We start from the raw sequence: 21,427 nt of genomic DNA on the forward strand, positions 1-21,427 counted from the left end.
CTTGAATACTAGGGTATAAAGTAAAATATATAACAAAGCCTGAAACTGACAAAGACATTCTGGTGGTTTTATTCAAATTAGAATTAGATTAAGCTGTGGTATGAAGAACCATGGACATATGTCAAAAGTATTTTTATACATCATGCACATGAATAGAGTCTGAAATTTGTCTTAAAATATGTCTGAGAGAGAGAGATCTTATATATATGTTTGTTGCTTCTTGTCAGTGGTATTCTATTTCATTATGTAAGTATAAGTACAGTGAAGATGTTACAAAGGGAAAAATATATAAGTATCAGGAAAATGTACTTAAAGTATCAAAAGTGAATGTAAAAAATATGCATAACAGCATTTTAGTCTTTTAGTCTTTTAGTCTTTTTCCGCTTGTCCTTCTGGGTGGGGCACAGGCATGTCCCAGCAAAGTTTTCCAGCTCCTCCAGAGGGATTCTGGGTTTTCCCCAGGGTCTCCCTCCAGTTGGATGTGCTCAGAAAACCTCCAAACGAAGACATCCTAACCAGATGTCCACACCACCTTGGCTGGCTCCTTTTGACATGAAGTAGCAGCTTGCTCTGGATCTCTGAGATTTGAATGTAGAACTGTAACTGAAAACTGTAGAAGTTTTGTGTCTGACCCCGACCAAAATAAAAGAATATCATCTATGTCATCATATGAAACATGATAAAATTGTGAGAAATGTCCATCACAGTTATCCAGAGCTCAAGATGACACCATGAAGTGTCTTGTCCAAACAACAGTCCAAAATTATTCCATTTGCCATAATGTAAGACAAGTAAAACAACAAATCTTTATATTGAGAGGCTGAAACCATGACATGCTATCAAATAGTTGACCAATCAACTAATTGTTTAAACTCATATTTTATACACTAATCTTCATTTGTAAGGTAACTAGTTACTACAGCTCTCAGATAAATATTTCCCCTGAAATGCAGTGGGCTAGAGGTATGAAATGGAAATACTCAAGTACTGATACCTCAAATTTGTGCTTATACTTGAGTAAATTTACTTCTTATACTCATTGTGGTTGCTGCAATTGGCTTTGTTCATGGGGACATTTTGACTGGTCATAGACATACAAGGACACAGGAGCCGTCACACCTAAATGGAATACAGCCATTATTAGTATTATCTGTTACACCCATACTAAGTTAAAATGTGATTGAGCACAATATTTAAAATCGCATGATCAGCATGGCATGAGATGGCCTTAAAAACATATACAGTCTGTGTGTGAATGTCAAGAGCCAATACAGCTGAAAGACATGCTCTAATATGTGGAGATAACACACTCCAAGCAGTGGTAGCATACAGTAAGCAGCTGGTGGCTCGGTTTCAATTCTGCGTCAATATGATTCATATTCTTCAGCGTCATGGGGCAAAGGTTTACTTAACTTTCTGTAAGAGGCTGTCATGAATTTGAGGACACTACATTGTAACCTTATGCTGAAAAACTCAGTATGAAATCACATCTCTGAAACAGTCAAAACTGGGAATCGCTTGACTGGAGGACAACACCTTTGAAACATTTAGATGTAAAAGTGAAAGGGCACATACAGCTGGAGAAAAAAAAAAGTATGCTACATCCCCCTACTTTGCTGATACCACCAAATTAATTTACTTGCGTATTGCCCTTTGAGCAGCAATCAAAGTTAGTGATTCAGGATATACGAGCCGTTATATGGCATTGATCTGATTACAAATGTATTTTTGAGATATGTGTCATTTCTTTTCATGCATCCTTTTCATTAATATATTAATTTCTCGGTTACAAATGACCTCAGGAGCAGTCCAGTGGCTCAGAAAAACAACCCCAAATGATAAAACAAGAGGTAATCTAACATCACACTGCCCCCACCCCCACCCCCACCCACTGCTGACAGACAACATTACAACCTTTGGCCTGCCACAAGGACTGCTCAGACTTTGGAACCAGGGCAACACATTTGCATGTCCTGGTAATTACATACAGTAAGATTTGAGAACTATAAAAGACAGAGGACCAAAGCACAAGAATTAGTCTTCACAGAAAGAGGAGGACTCTCCTAAGGCTTTCAGGAGCTTTACAGAGCCCATCATGGGGGGTACCAAGCTTTGCCTTTTGCTGCTGCTGGGCACGTACACACTAGCCCGTAAGTACTGTGTTTTTATTTGGAAGCTAGTAGAACTTAAGGACATGGTGTTGTGTAAATCTTTTTGAGAAAAGGAAGTTAGAAGGTGTCAATTTCTTGCTGTTTTCAGTTTTGTGTGTGACAAAGAATAAGAGTAGTAATACGTTATGGTTTGGTAGTCGATTATTAATTTTGTTATGCGAGTTGTTTTTGTAAAAATCGATTTTAACTTACTGACAAAACAGTGTTTTGAGCTGAAAAATAAAGAACAAACTCTTGAAAATGGCTTAATTGTACTTGTAAATAACAAGTTTACATGATTTAGGTAAAAAAAAGTATTCTCAGTTGTGTTTTAGAGCAGCTTGTGGCGTTTTAAAGTGTCAAGCAAACATTTTGTTTCATCCTTCGCAGAGCAAGATGTGGCAAGTGTTGACGAACAGTCTCCAGTTTGCTTTTGTGAGTTGCTTTTTTCATCTCCTCATTGTTTTATAGATTACTTTTGTAAGGTGTGATTCAATTTGACAAATACGCAGCAGAAAAGTGAACCCTCACTGCTGAGTATTTAAAGATATATAAAGTGTCACTTTGTCAAAAAAGTGGTAAAAAATTGAGTGCAGTGCATTAAACATTAACATTACAGTGCTCTAACTGATGTTTTAAATACTCTTTAGTGGCCAAAAGATTCAAGAACTTCAGGCGGTTTGTGTATGACTACGAAGCTGAGACCTTTAACGGCGTAAATGGAGCAACGGACAACAAGAGCGGCCCCAGAGTCTCCTGCAAAGTATGTCATAGGCCGATCATTACTGCAAACACAACAGTCCCATGACCCCAAATAGAAAACAGTAAAAACAATGTTTAATCTGTCACACAGGTTGAGGTTGATGTACCCCAGACCTGTAGCTTCATCCTCCGCACAACAGAATGTTCTCTGAGCGAGATTTCTGGTGTGGATGCAGAAGGGAACCCAGTGTATCGCCCTGCTGCTGGAGCTAAGGCTTTCAAAGCTGCCATGGCCAAGTAAGTTGCCTTGTTATGTTTCCAACAAAGATTCTTCTGTATTATTTAGTCTTAAAAGTGACCACTAATTGATAAGGAAAGTGTGCAAAACTGAAGAAATGAAAGAAGATGATGGGCAAAAGGGCAGGTTGTAAATGACGAGCTGTCCACGTCAACAGGAACCCCTTGAAGATTGCAGTTGGAGGACAGACTCAAGTCGAACTCTTCCCTGAGGATGATGAGCCTGTCAACATCTTGAACATCAAGAGGGGAATTGTCTCTGCTCTCCTTGTGCCAGTAATGGAAGAAGAGAGGAACAAAGAAATGGTAGCTCCCCCAACTCTTTTATTGACTTATTTTTCTTTCATCAGTATTTACCACAGTCACTAATCAATTCAGGCCACCAAGTAGAACTTGATTCTGTTTGTGGTGCAGACTCATGCAAAGATAAACAAGTTGCACAATGAGTAGATAAGCTGCCCCAGTCACAGGTGATAAATACACTTCTGTAACATCATGTTCTCATAATGACTTCAGCTGCAGGTCAAAGTCTTAGATAAGTTTATCTTTCTAATGGCATCACCTGCTCTCATAATGGGGGGCAATCTCAGAGATAAATTGATAATCAGATTCAGGGCGATTGCGACAGGACAAAAAGCACGTTTACCACTCCAGCTGTGGCCCCTTTGTTTTTTAAATTGTTTGAAACATCCTCAGTATTGATGATGGCTCTTCATTTTCAGCCCACCGTGCATGGAGTGTGCCCCACCGACTTCACTGTTAACGCCAGAGAGGACATTGCCACCGATGTGACTGTCAGCAGGGATCTTTCCAGATGCGACTCTTTCTTTGCCCGCAGGCAGGACACCAGCCCACTGGCCCTCATCACCGGCATGGTAAGATTAAACAACCTCATGCGGTCACCATCACAAACTAAAGCCAAGTAGGATTTAGAAACTGTAAGTTACAACATTTACTACCAAGTAGAGAATATTAAGTTTTAGTTACAAATTTTAAAACAACCCTGTTAATATCATTAAAATTTAAAAATTTATTAAATTAAAAAAAAAAAAAAAAACAGAAAAAGACACTAAAAAGACACTTGTGTAAAACCAAAAACAAAAACTTCCAATAGATTTTCATGATGCTGTTTATTTGAACTGTTTTCCAGCAGTCTGCTCTTCCTCATGATCTAAGAAAATACTGATGTTGTCTCTCTGCCATCAGAACTACCCTCTGTCCAAGATGATTAGCAGCACCCAGACTTGCAACTACAAGTTTGACAACCAGAAAAAATACATGACCAGTGGAATCTGCACAGAGAAACACATCTTCCTGCCCCTCTCCCACCAGTAAGTTTTAAAACAATCAAGTATCACCATCAAGTCCTTTAGACTAATGTGATCCATTTCTACAGTGGGCAGAGAGTAATACTCTCAATATTTGAACTTTTGGTATGTTTAAATGAATGATGTGGTGCTGGGTATGAACATTTAATTGCTTGATGTTTAACCCACATTTCAAGATTTTGCACATTGTATTCTCCAAACTGTCCATATTTTAAAAAGTTTCAAACAGAAAAATAGAGGTTGTTGATATCAAATAAAATCATTCTTGTCAAGTGTAATTACTTCCTATTATGGCCCTTTTATTGAAATTGTCTGATTTCTTCTGCAAACAGGAATGAATATGGAATTTCTACTATGGTGAAGCAGACTGTGACTCTGAGGGAGACCGCCAAGATCAACGACAGAATCTTTGACCGCAGTGAGTATTTCAGTTTTTAAATGCAGCTTGTACATTATCAAAATATGCTCAGTATGTCAAATGTGTCAAATGTTTCTCCATTTTCTTACTGTTTGTGGTACAATTCTGTGCAGATGAGGACAACCTCAAGTACTTGTCCATGGATGTTACTGAAGACAAGTCCCCTGTGCAGACCAAGGATGCTGCCATTGCCACAATGCAGCAGCTCAACACCCTTTCACAGACCACTCAGGGTGAGGAGCGTGCCAGCCTCTTCCACAAGCTGGTGTCTGAGCTGCGTGGCCTGAAGGTTGACGTGCTGGGATCTGCTGCTGATGAGATGATGGACATGTCCAGCTCTCTGACATGGCAAGCTCTGGCTCAGTGCGGCACCCCAGAGTGCACCAGCGCCATGCTGAAGGTTCTCAGGACCTTTGATGAGGCTGCTCTTGAGGTTGATGCTGCTGTTTACGCCCTGGGACTGCTGCCTAACCCCTCCCGCCTTATGGTGAAAGACATGCTGGCAATGGCTCAGTACAAGCAGAGCAAACCCATCATGTATGCTCTGAGCAATGTAGTCAGGAAGTAAGTACATATCATGTTTTTTAAATATGAGGAAAGTCATCCTCAATACTGTAGCAGTGAGTTGGTTTCTGTCATGTATCACTAATATCTAACTTTTCTAACTTTATCATCAGACTGTATCAGGCTGAGGGTGTCACCCCTGAGATCACTGCTGTCTCTGAGTTTATGGCTTCTCTCCTGGGCGCAGACTGTGCTGGGGAGAAAGATCTGACCTTCCTGACCTTGAGGGTAGGTAACCAGCTGTGTAATAGAACCCTTATGAAATTAAAAAAACATTTTATGGCAACTTCCAGTTCCATGTTTTTTCAAATTGTCTGTATTATCCCCTCCAGGTTGTTGGTAACATGGGAGATGCAATGGAGGCTGCTGATCCTGCTATAAGGACCATCCTGCTGAAGTGCATGAGACAGCCTATAACCACACTGTCTGTGCAGCTGGCCGCCATCCAGGCTTTCAGACGCATGACTGTGACAGATGAGGTAACCAACATTCCCCTCCACAGATGAGGAGTATCATGGCTTCCTAGTCTTGTAGTATGGAGTTTGCTGAAATACAGTCCCAAACAACTGTTGTTTTTCTGTCCAGGTTCGTTCTAACCTCCAGAGAGTCAGCCAGTACCCCAAGGGTGCTGTGCAGAAGCGCCTGGCAGCTTACCTGATCCTGATGAGGAGTCCCCTGGACAGTGACATTGACATGGTGAAGAAGCTGCTTAAGCAGGAGCAGAACGATCAGATCAAGTCCTTTGTGACCTCCCACATCTACAATATCATTTCCTCCACTGACTCTGAGACCCAGAAGTAAGAATGGGACACCTTTCAACTGACAGCACAATTTATGCTTCATTTCATGGAAATACTGTGCTGATTTAACAACCCAGCATATATTCAGCTGATTGTTTTACATTTCATTATCACCTCAGGCTTGGTATGAAGATAATGGATGCCCTGCAGGACACTGAGGTCACCACTCACAACGACTACACCACAAAGTCTCGCAACTACAAGCTGGGCGTGGCACACGAGAACATGCAGGCCAGCATTCAGGGCAACATCATCTTTGATCCCAGTAGCCAGATGCCAAGGGAGGCCATGCTGGAAACTACCCTGAAAGTTTTTGGTTTCAACATGAATATTTGGGAGGTATGTACTGTATGTTCTACTGCAGGTTATAACAATCAGTAATTTATTGCTGTTTCAAATTGTGGTTTCACATGCCCAGACTCAGACTTAAACACATTAAGCCCACACTCTTTTATTTTTCTGATAGGTTGGCCTGCAAGGAAAGGGCTTTGAGCCAACCGTTGATGCTCTGTTTGGAAAGAATGGGTTTTTCCCTGACACTTTGTGCAAGGCTCTGTACTGGACTGTTGACAAGATACCACAACTGGATATATTCCTTCCTGCTCCAGAATCAGAAAGGAAGGTATGTCTTGTGTTGAATTATTACTGATAAACACTCAGTCTGAATTGTGCTATCATTTCCACTGAAACTGCCACAACTAATCCCACTTTTCCTCAGGTTCCTGAAAATCTTATGAGAGAGATTGTTCGCAACTTCAACAAGCTGGTGAAAGATCTGCAGAGTCAGGAGTCCCCGGAGGCCATGGCCTACCTGAGGATCATGGGAGCTGAGCTTGGCTACATCAAGGGCAGCGAACTGAAGTTTATTGCTGATAACGCAATGATGTATGCAGATATTCTCATGAGGATCATTCCTACCACGGTACTGTTCTGTACTCCTGTTATCCATTTAATATAATACCCGTCCGACACATTACAACTGTCTATCATATCGAGAGAGAATTCAAAGTGATTGCTGATTTTTTATTTATTTATTTATTTTTTTAATCAGGTCATGGGAAACCTGATGTCCAGCACTGACAATGAGATCTTTGCCCATTACATCTTCATGGACAACAAATTCATCATGCCAACAGCATCTGGCTTGCCTCTGACATTCGCTCTGTCTGGCACCTTTACTCCTGGTGCAAAAGGAGGCCTTCGCATGACTCGAGATATGGTATGTTTTCCATCGGTTTTAATAAAAAACTCAACACTGCTGTTACTAATTTATTGAAATACTTCCTTAAATATCCTGCAAAGTGCAGGAGAGTAGCAGTGTCATTTTATATTTTTTCATGACTTTGAAACATTTTAATTTCACGTGATCTGTGTTTTGTTCACAGAAGGAGCTGTTGTTCATGCCCTCTGTTGGAGTTGAGTTTGTGACTAAGATGGGAGTCCATGTTCCTGAATTCATTGTGTCCACTGTTGAGATGCACACCAACATGTACCATGAGAGTGCTCTCAATGCCAAAATCACCATGGAGGAGAATCAGGTCAAGCTTTCCATCCCTGCTCCACAGGGCACCACAAAGCTCTTCAGGATCAGGTAACAAATATTACAAGATACATTCATAAATTATATTTAATACATTGAACAGTTTTGTCTTTTAGTGGTAAATGGAAAATATTTTTATTTGGTTGTGTGTTTCCCTTTGTAAACCTGTTGCAGGTCACATACAGGTCTACTCTCAAGATATTTCAAAGATTTTTTTTTCTGTAACCAGCAACAAAACAGCAATAAAATAAAGCAACAGTGTTTCGACATGTCGCACCATATTGTATTGCAAGTGATCTTTATTACAACATGTTCATCAAAATTATTAAAAAACAGGAACTGATTCTGCTGTTTTTTTTTCTTTGAAATAGCAATAAAGTTCTGATTGTGGGTGCTGGTCAGCCTTCGGTGATTCCACATACAGAGGGTGAAGCAAACTGCAGACCTCTGTTCTCTGGAGTCAGATACTGCACCAAAACACTTCTTGCTGCCACTGGTGATAAGACTGCTGTTCCTTACTTCCCCCTGAATGGAGAGACCAAGTAAGTTGTTTTTTGAAGAATTTGTGATTCTTCTTTCAATCTTAATGTCACTGATTGCATAGTACACAGTACAATTTCACCAGAGACTTAAACTTTGTTCTTTTCACCTTAGGTTTGCAGTTGACATCAAGCCCTCTAAAGAGGTCTCTGAGTACACAGCCACCATCGCCTACAAACTCCTCAGTGAAGGAAAGGATGGTCGCCAGAAGGTTGATTCTTTGAAGATGACCCTGAGAGCTGAAGGTATGAGCATCTCCTTTGGAAAATAAATTACATCTACTTAAGTTTCTGTGTGCCATAACCTCCTTTTTCATTTTATAGGTTTGCATACATGCATAATGAAGTTATAATTTTTCTAACTTTGTGGCTTTAGGTGCTCAGCCTACCGAGGCTACAGCCACCATGAAATACAACAGGAACAGGAATGTCTTCACCACCCAAATCGAGATACCTGACTTTGATGTTGAGGCAGGAGTTAAGATTGGCATGACTGACAGCAGTGCCAAAGGCAAAGTCCTCACCCTCGAGATTTCCAACAAGAACGTGCCCCAACTGTCTCTGATTGGCCGTGCCAAGTGAGTAAACCCAGCCACAAACTCTGTTTAAACACACTGAATAATATATCTGACTTAAAGTTACGAACTCATTTAAACATTCAGCAGTTTTTTGATATGCAAGCATTGACATTATCATGTTGTATTAATCACAGGATTCAGGCCATGTCTGATGGCATGCTGCAGGTCCAGATGTTAGTCCCCTCACTCAGAACTGATGCCGCCATCACTGCTATCATGAGCAAAACTGACGGACTCATCATGGAGATCAAAAGTGATGTTAAGCTCCCAGAGACCTCCTCTGTTCAGGCTGTCACATTCAAATATGGTATGTCTGCTTGTGCTAATGGACTTCAGAAATTAATGTCTTCAGGCATTTATCCAACACTGTCTCAAATGTTAAAGTCAAATACTAAATGCTTTGTATATCAGGTGAAGACCAGGCTGAGGTTCAACTGATGTCCAAAATGAATGCTGATACTAAGATCCTGGTGCCTTACACTGAGGCCCTCCAGGCCTGGCTCGGACAGTTTATGGAGGATGTCATGGACCAGCAGGTTGTCAAGACGGACATGAAACTACGCCATGTCCTCACAAAGGCAGTTGAGGTGAAAATTAAATTAAATTTTTTTTTTTTTAATTATTTAAAGTAAAATGTAACTATTTTAGCAGACCTTGACTTAGTTCTAGTTCTTCCAGACTTAAGTATGAGAAATATGTGTGATTTTTCATCAGGCCAGCAGTATCTGGATGGACAAGCTCACAACTGAGGTTCCCTATGTTGAGATGCTGAAGAACAAAATGGCAAATGTGGAGATGCCCTCCATGCCTGAAAACCTGTTCATGGACCTGTAAGTAACCCCCACATCTAATAATAATTACTGTTTTTCATATGGATGCAGAGAAATGTGCAGCGTCATCCTCATTAAACTGTAAAAATATATAAGTAGAGCATTTACTCACCGGTTGAATTTTGAATTTAATAAATGTTCTGCTTTCATTCTTTCACCAGTGAAAGCACATTCAGGTACCAGTTCAACCAGGACCGTTTGACCATCAGTATCCCTCTGCCTCTTGGAGGCAAATCATCTGAGCAACTAAGGATACCTCCAGTGGTCACCTCCCCACGCATCTCCATGCCTCAGCTGGGCATGGATTTTGCCTCGCAGGAGATCCAAATCCCCACTTTTACCATCCCTTCAGAATATGATCTCACCTTGCCTCTGATGGGAATGGCTGAAGTGTCTGCCAAGGTCAACAGCAACTATTATAGGTGGGAGGCAACAGTGTCTGCTGGTAACAATACTGCAGATTCTCCTAGCTACTTGGCCATGTTCAACATCCTGGCTGACAGTCCAATCAAGCTTCTCTCCTTCTCAACTGAGGGTAATTCATTCTTTATTTTTTTCTTAAGTAGAAAAATTATACATCATATAACACAAGAGAAACAACATGACAGTTGATACTGATTAATGTTGTTCTGTTTTGTCTGTTTTAAAGGTGCTACAAAGATCACAGACACAGCAGAGAAAACTATGAAAGTGACCATTGATGGTTCCATGAAACACATGCTCATGAACGCAGGCTTTAATGTGCTAGAAACCATTGCTGTCACAGACAATGTGATGTCAACAGGAAAGTACAGCGTGTATGCCACCGCCCCTCTGGGTTTGGACACTTCTCTTACTATTACAACCCAGGTCGTCCTAGACTCAAATATGCTCTCTGGAGATATCAACACAGATGGAAGTGTGTCTGTTGGACCCATGACTGCTAGCACCACCTATCTCCACACCTTCTCTGTTGAGCCAGCAAAGAAGGAAGCAAGACTGGAGAGTACGCTGCGCGTGAACTCTGAAATGCTGAAGGTTGCAAACAAGATCAAGGCATCATTTGCAAATGAGGAACTTCTGATAGAGTCAAACACCAACATGAACAGTGACCCCATCAAGCACACCACCAAAATGAGCCTTAACTACAAGGATGTCAAACTTACCATCCAGTCTGACTCTGTGACCAAGGCTGATGAGCGAATGCTTCGTAGCCAGGTGGAGTTCTCTGCCACTGATGGACAGGCCAGCCTCAGGATAGAGAATCAAGCTGATGACACACAGAACCGTGCCTACTCTTTGCTCACTGGGTCTATGAACCCCACTGGCTTGGAGATGAATGCTGATGCCTCCTTGAACATCTTTTCAAGCCTTGCCTCTCATAAGGCAACTTTGGCCCTGACCATGAATGGTCTGACCACCAGCTGTACAACAACTGCTCAGCACAGCCCAATGACCTTTGAGAATGTTTTCCATGGTGGAGTTGATACAGCTGGTGCCACCATGTCTCTCACCACAAAGGGAGCCATTAAAGAGAACAAAGCTGAGCTCAGTATTGACGGAAAGATTGCAAGCACAGAAGTGTATTTCAATGGCATCTTTAAGGGTAACCTCTTTGACATCAACACCAGGAACAGAGTGAACCTCAGGGTGAATGAAGATGGCTTGACCCTCTCTAACAACATAGTTGGATCTCTCAAAGAGATGAGGACCGAAAACACCCACTCACTATCTCTGTCTCTGAAATCTTTTACCCTCCGCTCCAAGACTGACAACTTCCTTGACAAGAGAAACTCCTACATGCATGACATCACAGTTAACATGGAGCGCTTTACTGCCTCGGTTATTGTGAAAAATGACCTGAAGATCATGGAGGTTAACTTTGTGAATGATGCCCAGTTCAAGGCAGAGCCCTTCAACATGGAGCTGACTGGAACAATGATGGGAGTCTTTTCAGAGGAAGAACTGAAACACACTTACGAACTCAAGTTTGTTGACATGGTCCTCTCTGCAAAATGCAATACCAATGGTAAACTCCTGGGAACTCACATGACACATACCACTGATATGGAGGTTGCTGGTCTGAACATGAAGTTCAACAATGTGGCTAACTTCAACTCACCATCTCTTCGTCTGGACAGCACAGTCAAAACTGTTGCCGCACCCTTCACTCTGAACATTGATGCCATTTTCAACTCAGATGGTGCAGTGTATCTGTATGGACAGCAGAGTGGCGAACTATACAGCAAATTCCTCCTGAAAGCAGAGCCAATGCTCTTCACACATTCATTTGAGTACAGAGCCTCAACCACCCATGAACTGGAAGGCAGACCCACCATCAAGACCAACATGGAAAACAAGTTCAACAGCATGCTGAGCCTCCAAGAGCAAAGCATCTCACTGAAGATGACATCCAAAGTAAACGAGCACACTTTTGATCAAGGGATGACTGCCTATAACAATGCAGAGAGAATGGGCATTGAGATGATTGGAGCTGCCTCAACTCCCCTCTTCGGCGATGCCAGTGAAGATTACACCATCTCTGGATTTGTGAAATATGACAAGAACAGTGACAGCCATTTCTTCCAGATCCCATTCATTGAGCATCTGCCTGCAGTTATTGAAAACGTAAAGACCACAATGATAAGGCTGATGGACAGTAGCATTGACATGCTGAAAGACATCAATAACAGGTATGAGATCAGTGCCAAGTTTCAGAACAAAGTGTCAGAACTGAAGGAGGTTATAGACAACTTTGACTTCAACCTCTTTGTCCAAGACCTGAGAAAGTTCATCAACTCAATGGAAAACTTTGTGACCAACCTGACAGCCAAGTTCCCAACTGACAAAGTCATGAATGTGTTGAAATCAGTGAAGGATGCTGTCATGGCTTGGATCAAGAAGCATAACATTGCTAACAATTTCAATGTAATTTATGCCAAAGCAGAGGAGATCCTCTCCAGCTATGAGGTTGAGAAAATGATTGGAGCCATCATGGATGAGGTTGTTAAAATTATGAAGCAGTATCAGGTGAGGGAAAAGATTCAGTCTGCATTTGCTGCTGTCCGGGCAATTGACATCCAGCCTTTGCTGAAAAGAGTTATGGTACCTGTTCAGGAGCTTGTGAATGAACTGTATTCCTTTGACTTCAAACAGCTGATTGATGACATGAGTGACTATTTCATGAGACAGATGGAGAAAATCAGATCTTTTGATTATGACACATTCACTATGGAGTTGAAAGAGAAAGTGTCAGATATGACCAAGATTCCCTCTTTTGGAAAACTCTATGGGGAATTCAGAGTCACCTCACCTCATTACACACTCAGGACCACAGCTGACCTGGAGAACACCACAACTACATTAGCCACACCAGAATTCAAAATTAACCTTATCTCACAGGCTACATCTACTTTGAAAGTCCTTGACTTCACTGTGGATGCCAGTGCTCATTTTGCTGCACCCGAGATGAGACGTCTGTCCATTTCTGAGAACATCAAGGTTGACCAGTCAAGTTTTACACTTGACCACAAGGGGAGAATGATTCTCCATGGCCTGTCAGCTCATGCTTCTGCTGAAACTACTGCAAATGCCAAAACTGAGCTCTATGTTGCAGAACTTACCAATAATGCAGTCTTTGGCATGGAAAATGGAGTTTCTGCCACTTTAGAGACTAGCTACAAACATGATCTCAACATGCCACCCCTCAACGTCTTCAGTGAAACATCAATGACTCAAAAGACTGTTTTCATGCTTGGGGATGGCACTGCCCAGCTGACCATTAACAATCTGGGCAACGGAAAATATGCAGTTCACGACTTCTCAGATGAGGCAACCCACAAGAGTGACATGGACGTGGTCATGGATCTCCACACAGCCAAAGTGACTTTCACTGGAGCAACAGGAAGCAGCAACTTCAAAATGAATCAGAATGTGGTTGCCGACATATGCATTTTCCGCCATGTAACTATTGATGCCAAGGTTGAGACGGAAACACCTGTCATGAAGGGTAGTGTTGCAGTGGTCAAGTTCCAGGCTAAGGCTGAAGACATGAAAATTGATTTTGTTGCCTCTCACAATGCAGAACTAGTTGGAGAGGTTGAGGGATCTCTCTCAAGCTCTGTGCTCGCTTCAGTCACACCTAGTGAGCTTGTGTTTGACACCAAGAACAAGGGAAATGCCAAGGTTGCCCTTCCATTCAGTCTGTCCGGAAAGATGGATCTTCAGAATGACATGTCACTTACCCTGAACTCTGACATGCAACAAGCAAGCTGGACAGGTCTGGGTAGATTCAACCAGTACAAATATTCCCACTACTTCAGCATGGATAATGGTGACAGAGAAATAAACATATTTTCCCAGATTTCTGGAGAAGCAAATCTGGATGTACTGAAGGAGCCTCTCACCATTCCTGAAGTAACTGTACCATTTGTTGGTCTGAGGACACCAAGAGTGGAAGGCTTTTCTCTATGGGAAGACACTGGCCTGAGCTATTTCCTGATCACAACTCAACAGACATTTGATATGAACTCCAAGCTGAAGTACATAAAGAACCCTGAGATGATCACCATTGACATTAATGTGGATCCAGTCATCGATGCCATTAACACCAATGTCAAGACCATGCACAAGAAAGTGCTCATTGGCAAGGATAAGGCTGCTGCCATGCTGGCTGCATCTTATGACAAGGCAAAGGCAGAGTATGAAAAATATAGCATTGAGTTGCCCAAAACCATCACAGTTCCTGCTTACAGAGTTCCACTGATGAACGTTGAGGTGTCCACATTCACCATTCCCCTGCCTGACTTCAGTCTCATCACAATGCCCACTTTGCATGTTCCATCTGCCCTCAGCAAGCTCACTCTTCCAAAAATCACTCTGCCCAAAATTCAACGCATCAAGATCCCTGTAATGGGTGATCTGACCTATGAGTTCTCCATGAAAACACCAATGATCACACTCAAATCTGATGCCAGCATCCTCAACCAGGACAGCTTCACCATCAAACTTGATGGTTCCTCATCCTCTGAATTTGACTTTCTGACTGGAAAGATTACGGGCAACACCAATGTGAACACAGTCGGTGGACTTAAAATTGCCTCTGTGCTCTCTGTAAAACATTCAATGCTAGAGGGAAACCATGACAGCATCATCATCTTCAGCTATGAAAAAGTGGAAACCTCCATCACCAATTCAGCAAAGGTTTCTCTTCCTGACTTTACTATGGAAGTCTACCAGGAGATTACTGGAAATCCAGAGGAAGGCCTTGTTGTCTCTATGTCCACTCCATCTGCAGGGCTCATCGCAGTTCAGATGCAGACTAAGCGTCCAGCACAAGTGAAAGCTAGACTCTATGGTCGCTACCCGGTAAGAGAACTTTGGCTTACTTGTTTGCTTACTAATTACATTTGATGTGAATTTCATGTGATTTCATGTGAATGGCATATTTATATTTTAGTCAGATACTTTTTAATTTCATGTTTACCTTTTCCCACAGTCTGAACCAACAACAGACATTGACATCTTGGGTCTGAAGATGTCTGTGGTGAACTCTGAGAAGCTGAACCTTCAGGCAACCTGGAATATGGAGATGCCATATGAGATGATGCTGCAAATGAAGGAACATGTGCCCACAGCCATGGAAATTGTGTCTGATCCTGCTGTCAGGACATATAACAAAATCTATAGACATGCTCGAAGCCTTGAGGGTTCTTTTGAGCAGGCTAGAGAGCAGGGTAAAGTGATGTTCAAGAAGGCCATTGACAACCTTGCAGCAATAAATCCTTCCAGTGTTATGACAACTGTCACAGATAAGACTGTTCTTATCCTCAGGGAGTACAAAAAGAAAGTCGAAATTGTTTTGGATGCTGTTGTTAAATTCATGAGAGACACCAGATTCCAGATCCCTGGGTATGAACAGAGGCTGTCTGGGCTTGAGATCTATGAGAAATTCAGTGCTTTTGTTGCAGATGTATCTGAGGAGGCTGTTCAAAAGATTCCAGAGTACTTTGCCACCATGTTTACAGCAGTCATTGATTATTTGAATACCACTGAATTCACCCTTCCTGGCTCTAACTACGTTGTCAGAGGAAGAGAAATTCTTGATGACCTGTTTGTAACTTTGAGGAAAATTCAGGATCAAGTGATTGTCACTGTTAGGAAACTTGGGAATATCCAGCTGGAAGATATCTTTAACAAATTCTCTGCATTCATGCAGTTTACCATTGAGCAAACTGAGAAGTTTCTTCAAACCCTTAAATCTCAGAATGTAGAGAGGTTTTCCACCTTTGTGTCTGATGTATACAATGATGCCATCAACTCCCAGGTCCTGGCTGATGTTGCCAGGCAGGTTGAAGAGGCCCGCAGAATTGTTATGGAATATCTGACTGCTGTGAGAGCTAAACTCCAGGAGATTGTGGCTGACATGTCTATTGAACAGCTTCAAGCTGACATCCAGTCCTGGATTGACTTAATGGTAAAACGTGTGAATGGTTTCCAGAACAATGTCATTAAGACCCTTAAGGAGAAAAGCAAAAAAGTTGAACCATTTGTGAGAGTAGGTGACAGACAGATGGACATTGACATTCCTTTACCATTTGTTGCCAAATTCAACTAACTGACCAGTGTTTGTATTCACTGTGTCTGTTGTATAACCATTTAAGAACATTGGTAAATCTGTTCTAGCAAAGAATATAGAGCTGCATACTAACAAGTGTTATCTGTACTCATGAGGCTTGTCACTATACTCTGTTTTTCAAATTGTTAATTTTGTTTGTTATTTCACAGTATACTCACTTGTTTTGCCCCTGCTGTGCTCCCTTTGTGCCTTGTACTATTTAAAAAAACACAATATGTGGCCTTCAATAAAGACAGTTTGTACTGCATACATCTCTCTGCTTTTCTTCTATATTTTTCAGCAAAATATCTGGAGGTCTAAGTCCTTGGTGGGATATATAAAAGCCAGAGTCTAAGCAAAGGTATTATGATAGGATTTTTCAACATTAGTAAAAAACTGCAGAATAATTTTTCCTTCAAGATTGCGCTATGGTGTACACATCGGCACCTTCATGACATGAGGTGCTTTAGTTCGAATCAAAGTAGCTTCCCACATACTCACAAATATGTAATTGTTCATTTAAAAACAACAAGCTGGAAACAGTCACAATGTAGCCTAATCTGTGAACACTCGCTACACACCCATCATATGCCCATGAGTCATGTGTATGCTCAGGTCTAAATTTATCAGAGACACAAATACTTTCTGTGACATGAAAGCTCTCTTGTCACAAAACAATAAGTAGACAGTCATTTTGACAGTTGTTAACAACAGTAAAAAGCCAAGTCCTAAAATGTATTCACCCTTTCAAATACATGAATACAATTCCAGTGATAGCTATTAGCTATGTGTAATCACAAACAGCAGTGGAAGAATTACTCATATCCTTCACTAGCCTGCTGGGGTGGAGTTGTGTGGAACTACTTTACATACTGCTGGGTGGGTAATTATATAACCATGCATCCTATTTTGTAAGCCCATCATGATTTCTATCTAAAACAATCAGTACACTAAAGTATTAAAATATTCAGTACACTAAAGTATTTGCTAACTGTAGCTGTCTGTACTTTGCACTGTTACTTGTGTTTTTGTTGCTGAGTCTTTTGTATCTTGAGACTCAGCTAGGGACGGGCATTGCAAATTAGCTTAGGCTATAAATGCTATAGTGTGTGGCATTGATTTACGCTACATACTTGTCCCTATTCAAATAAACATTAAATAAATAAATAATAAATAAATGCAATGAAGTAAAAAGTACAATTTTAAGTATAAAAAAGTATCATAAAATAAAAAATACACATCCAAGTACCCCAAAACTGTACTTAAGTAAACATAGTTACTTTTCACCAATGATTATAATGCCTATATTATGGTTATGGATATGTGCATCCTGGCAAAAACAGGAAAAAAAATCTGTGGATAATGTAGTTCACAAAATATAAGCAACAAAGCTCATATAATTATCAATAAATATTTTTTTCAAATATGTTGAAACCAGCTGCAGCATGACATTAAGCATTTGTCTTTAGTGTGAGAAAACGAGGCGAAAGAATGCAAAAGTAGAGGTGGTGACACACATTGATTCTTTTATTGACTTTCCCAAAACAGTACCACTTGTTCCCTTACATACCGTGTTGTTTTTCCTCACAAAAACATCCATTGTTCCCAATTTACCATCCAGACCTAGAAATGATGTCTTCACATGAACGTGGTCATAATGTGATTAACTCTTACAAATACATTTGGCACATTTTCAGCATTTTTCTTCTCCATGAGTCCATAGTTTTTTCCTCAAAAAAAGTAAAATAAGGAAACAGAGAAAAATGGCACTGTCTGACCAGTGAATTACAACCCGACAACATTGGAAATCAGAGGCACATGAAGGGGGCCAGTGTGGGAAATTTAACCAGTCCAGCACAATGCATTCCTGTCCTGTAAGTCAGCAAAAAGCCCAGCAACACAAGGCAGGGAGGAATGTGCCTTTTACACCGTTGTAAGTCTGGCTGGATTTATAAAATTGGATATATCCTTACTATGGTTGCTTACTGAACGAAAGGGAAATGACATGTTCAAAGCAAAATTGAGCTTTTTTCCCCTAGACATCACTAAAAGAAAATCTCACAATGTGAATCCACCAGGGTTTTACCCTGGATTCCCAGTGTAGCAACAGTCTCTGTAATTGATGTTCATAGCTGTCATTCGAACAAGCTCTCCCACCGTCGCGTAAGAGGACAAGTAACACAACACCTCTGTGGAGACACTGATCAAACACAAGCTAAATTTATTACTCAAGTATGAAAAATAAGCTCAAAGACATTGCCTTCTGCTGCCAACTTCAAAGCTCCAACAATACATTTTACCAAATAAATTTGAGGTACATTCACAGTCATAATGGAAGACATTAAGTGTTTTTTTTGTGTCTCTCGACCAATCACAATTCAGCTTTAGTGCTGTAAACAAACCTTTACAGCCTCAGAAGAAAAAAAATGCTACTTTACATTTAGTTTTTTTTTGTCTAGTGTTTTAGTCAAGATGGTACCATGATACAATTCCATTGACATTTTTAGTTGTTTTAGTTCCCATATGAGAGTGTGTGACTGGCTCATAGAGCTCTGACAAAGCCCACTCTTCTTTTCAAAACATTTTTCTGAGAGAATGTGTTTCACTGAGCAAAACACTCACATGCTCACCGCTCTCACATGCTCCATCTTCTCTTTGAAATTTCACCCACATAGGTTGAAATGAAGCTGTAGCCACACGGAAAATGTTGCGCAGGTCTTCCAAATCTTTTGAGATAGCTGAGATGAGCCAGCTTCTGAGATAGCCATACCTGGATCCCAGAGACATAGAGAATGTATGTGCTTCAAATGACTTGGTTCGGGTGAGCTTTAAGGAAGCAGCATTTCTTCTCCTTTGCTGGGTGTGTTATTTACAGACTCCTTCATTGTTTTATAATCCATGTTCAAAAAACACCTCTCATGAATCTCCTCCCAAAGTGAGTCACTGTAGCCACCAGTGAGCATAATATTTTGGGGTAGAAGCATGCTCAGCTAACTTTTTTTTTTTTAAAGACATTTTTGGTAACTGCTTGTACACTTAACTGTAACTGAATATCCACCTGAAAACTTGCAAAACTACACTGAACAATGTGGTTAGCCCTTTTCAAGACTGGCCAATGTGTAGTCTCTTGGACCTGTGATTGTGTTTGACCTGGTGCAGAAAAAACTGCTGAACTCTTTAATACTTTGCAGTCAAAAACATACTTTTTGGATGTGGTACCAACTAACAAACCTGAGACAACGGATTTTATAATCTGTAAACTTAAGCTATGTCGTTATTCAAATATGGCATAAAACATCAGAGGAAACCACACTGAACACCATGGACATCCTCGACCTGACTCGTACTTTTTGTGAAACTTTCTGTGAATCACTGTAGTTTTCAGGTGCTGAGCAAAACTAAATACAATTATTTTACAATACAAAGTGAACATAGGCTAAATAACGAGTGCAATTTTTGCTGCTTTGCTTATCACAAAGTATAGCCTTGGCAGTGAGGCAGTGGCCTATGCGAACACTTAAGAGACACATAAAGTGAGCAACTGAAATCTTGGCTCCAAAGCAGGCCTTTGGACAGGCCGTGTCCACATGAGAAGGGGATCACATAAGGCGTCCACTGAAACGTAGCGGCTTGTCCTTTTACCCCTCCACCTGTCAGACTGGGATCATGTGACCCACAAAGAACGTGCTCTAATCAGTGCGTTTCACACACACAAACACACACACACACCAATGTCAGACGATTATCGAGTGTGTTCGAAACATCTTGTCTGCAGTCAGTTCGCTTTGCTTCATCCGCGGTCGTGTGAATGCAAGGGAGTATCCAGACCGCGGTCACTGCCCATACATGTTCACACACATCCCAGAGACGGAAACGGCTCGTCTGCGCGTCACGGTTCCCCAGACAGCGTCGATTCACATCAAAACACAGCATTTGAGACAACTTCCTGACGGCGTTTTTCGCTTTTGCAAGGCCGCCCGTGTTGCAGTTTCGAAGACCTCCCAGATCCCCTCCTTGGTTTTGGCAGAACACTCCAAATAGTCATATGCGCCAATGCGCATGGCCATGGCCCGGCCATCCTCTGCTTTCACTGGCTCCAGCTTCAACCGGGACAGCTCGTTCTTTACGTTCTCGTCGTTGCGTAGATCTTTCTTGTTGGCCACTAATATAATGGGTACATTCGGGCAAAAGTGTTTGACTTCAGGGACCCACTTTTCAGGGATGTTTTCCAATGAGTCCGGGCTGTCCACGGAGAAGCACATCAGAATGACATCGGTGTCCGGATAGGAGAGGGGGCGCAGCCGGTCGTAGTCCTCCTGTCCAGCTGTGTCCCACAAAGCTAGCTGGACTTGCTTGTTGTCTACTTCTATGTCCGCAACATATGTCTCAAACACAGTCGGGACATACACCTCGGGAAACTCGTCTTTGCTGAAAAGAATCAGTAGACATGTCTTCCCACATGCGCCGTCCCCCACCACGACAAGTTTCTTACGTATGTCTGCCATTCCTGCCTTTTTCCCTTCTCCGGCTCAAGTGTAGCATCCAAAACACAGATGTCCCTGCTGTACTCACTCGGACTGCTCTTATACCCTAGATGAAACTGGGCAGACCTGTTCCGTATGCCTCATCCGTCTCTCAACTCCAGAACATTTACCAGTAAACGCTGCGATCTCTTTATAAAGCGCTGGGTGATTTCCTAAATATAGCGATCCAATCGGAAATAGGGAGGTGAGATCACGGTTTGTAAAGGAAGAGGTGATTGGATCTCATCGGTTTTCCTTATGTAGAGGAGGGTCATGGACCACGAGGACCCACCGACCCTGGATCAGCTAAAATCACCTACGTCTGACTGCATGATGATGTATTACGCGACACTTTTTTTTTGTAATTCTCCTTTAAGCGACTTTTAGCGTGGGATACTCGCCATTAAAGCACCTTTTATACATAAAACAATGCTTTAGCCTTTGTCACTCTGGGTTGACCTTTGTCCACAAAATTTAATTAGCTAGAATCCAATAAGCATCCATTCAATCTAAGACGTATTTCACAGGCTGTCCAGTAGCAACATAGGATCGCTTTCAGTGGA

The 21,427-nt window shown here is 41.5% G+C and overlaps 3 protein-coding genes across 4 annotated transcripts in view; 1 reads left to right on the forward strand and 2 right to left on the reverse strand.

Moving 5' to 3' along the window:
• The window catches only part of LOC139347511 (mitotic deacetylase-associated SANT domain protein-like), a 340,723-nt gene that overhangs the window by 229,577 nt on the left and 89,719 nt on the right, over positions 1-21,427 (reverse strand). Inside the window, exon 14 of one of the 2 annotated variants that reach the window (XR_011603337.1) lies at positions 15,647-15,657. The exons of the other annotated variant lie outside the window; for it this stretch is intronic. The gene's annotated coding sequence lies outside the window, so the exon portion shown is untranslated. Of the gene's footprint in view, positions 1-15,646; positions 15,658-21,427 lie in introns of those variants that run through there. 2 annotated transcript variants of the gene reach the window in all.
• On the forward strand, positions 2,096-16,341 carry LOC139347508 (apolipoprotein B-100-like). The gene is made up of 26 exons (XM_070987172.1): positions 2,096-2,150; positions 2,541-2,585; positions 2,801-2,913; positions 3,004-3,149; positions 3,308-3,455; positions 3,872-4,024; positions 4,356-4,480; positions 4,810-4,895; positions 5,009-5,459; positions 5,573-5,687; positions 5,792-5,938; positions 6,045-6,256; positions 6,379-6,598; positions 6,726-6,881; positions 6,978-7,181; positions 7,311-7,478; positions 7,645-7,850; positions 8,171-8,341; positions 8,454-8,584; positions 8,715-8,916; positions 9,051-9,223; positions 9,328-9,503; positions 9,631-9,746; positions 9,908-10,281; positions 10,396-15,092; positions 15,223-16,341. The coding sequence occupies exons 1-26, from the start codon at positions 2,096-2,098 to the stop codon at positions 16,339-16,341; spliced, it is 9,909 nt and encodes a 3,302-aa protein (XP_070843273.1).
• On the reverse strand, positions 17,842-21,022 carry LOC139347512 (rho-related GTP-binding protein RhoB). Its single transcript, XM_070987189.1, has one exon. It carries the CDS (start codon positions 20,844-20,846, stop codon positions 20,256-20,258), a length of 591 nt encoding a protein of 196 aa, XP_070843290.1. The 5' UTR covers positions 20,847-21,022; the 3' UTR covers positions 17,842-20,255.

The sequence above is a fragment of the Chaetodon trifascialis genome, chromosome 19, assembly GCF_039877785.1.
Source record: "Chaetodon trifascialis isolate fChaTrf1 chromosome 19, fChaTrf1.hap1, whole genome shotgun sequence".
Classification (NCBI taxonomy): domain Eukaryota; kingdom Metazoa; phylum Chordata; class Actinopteri; order Chaetodontiformes; family Chaetodontidae; genus Chaetodon; species Chaetodon trifascialis.

What these genes read in the sequence shown, in the direction of transcription:
- LOC139347508 (XM_070987172.1), top strand. Translation starts at nt 2,096, where the DNA reads ATGGGGGGTACCAAGCTTTGCCTTTTGCTGCTGCTGGGCACGTACACA. An exon ending in TGACCTTCCTGACCTTGAGG is followed by an intron (nt 5,688 to 5,791) that starts GTAGGTAACCAG and finishes TATCCCCTCCAG; the next exon opens with GTTGTTGGTAACATGGGAGA. An exon ending in GGCTGTCACATTCAAATATG is followed by an intron (nt 9,224 to 9,327) that starts GTATGTCTGCTT and finishes TTTGTATATCAG; the next exon opens with GTGAAGACCAGGCTGAGGTT.
- LOC139347512 (XM_070987189.1), bottom strand. Translation starts at nt 20,846, where the DNA reads ATGGCAGACATACGTAAGAAACTTGTCGTGGTGGGGGACGGCGCATGT.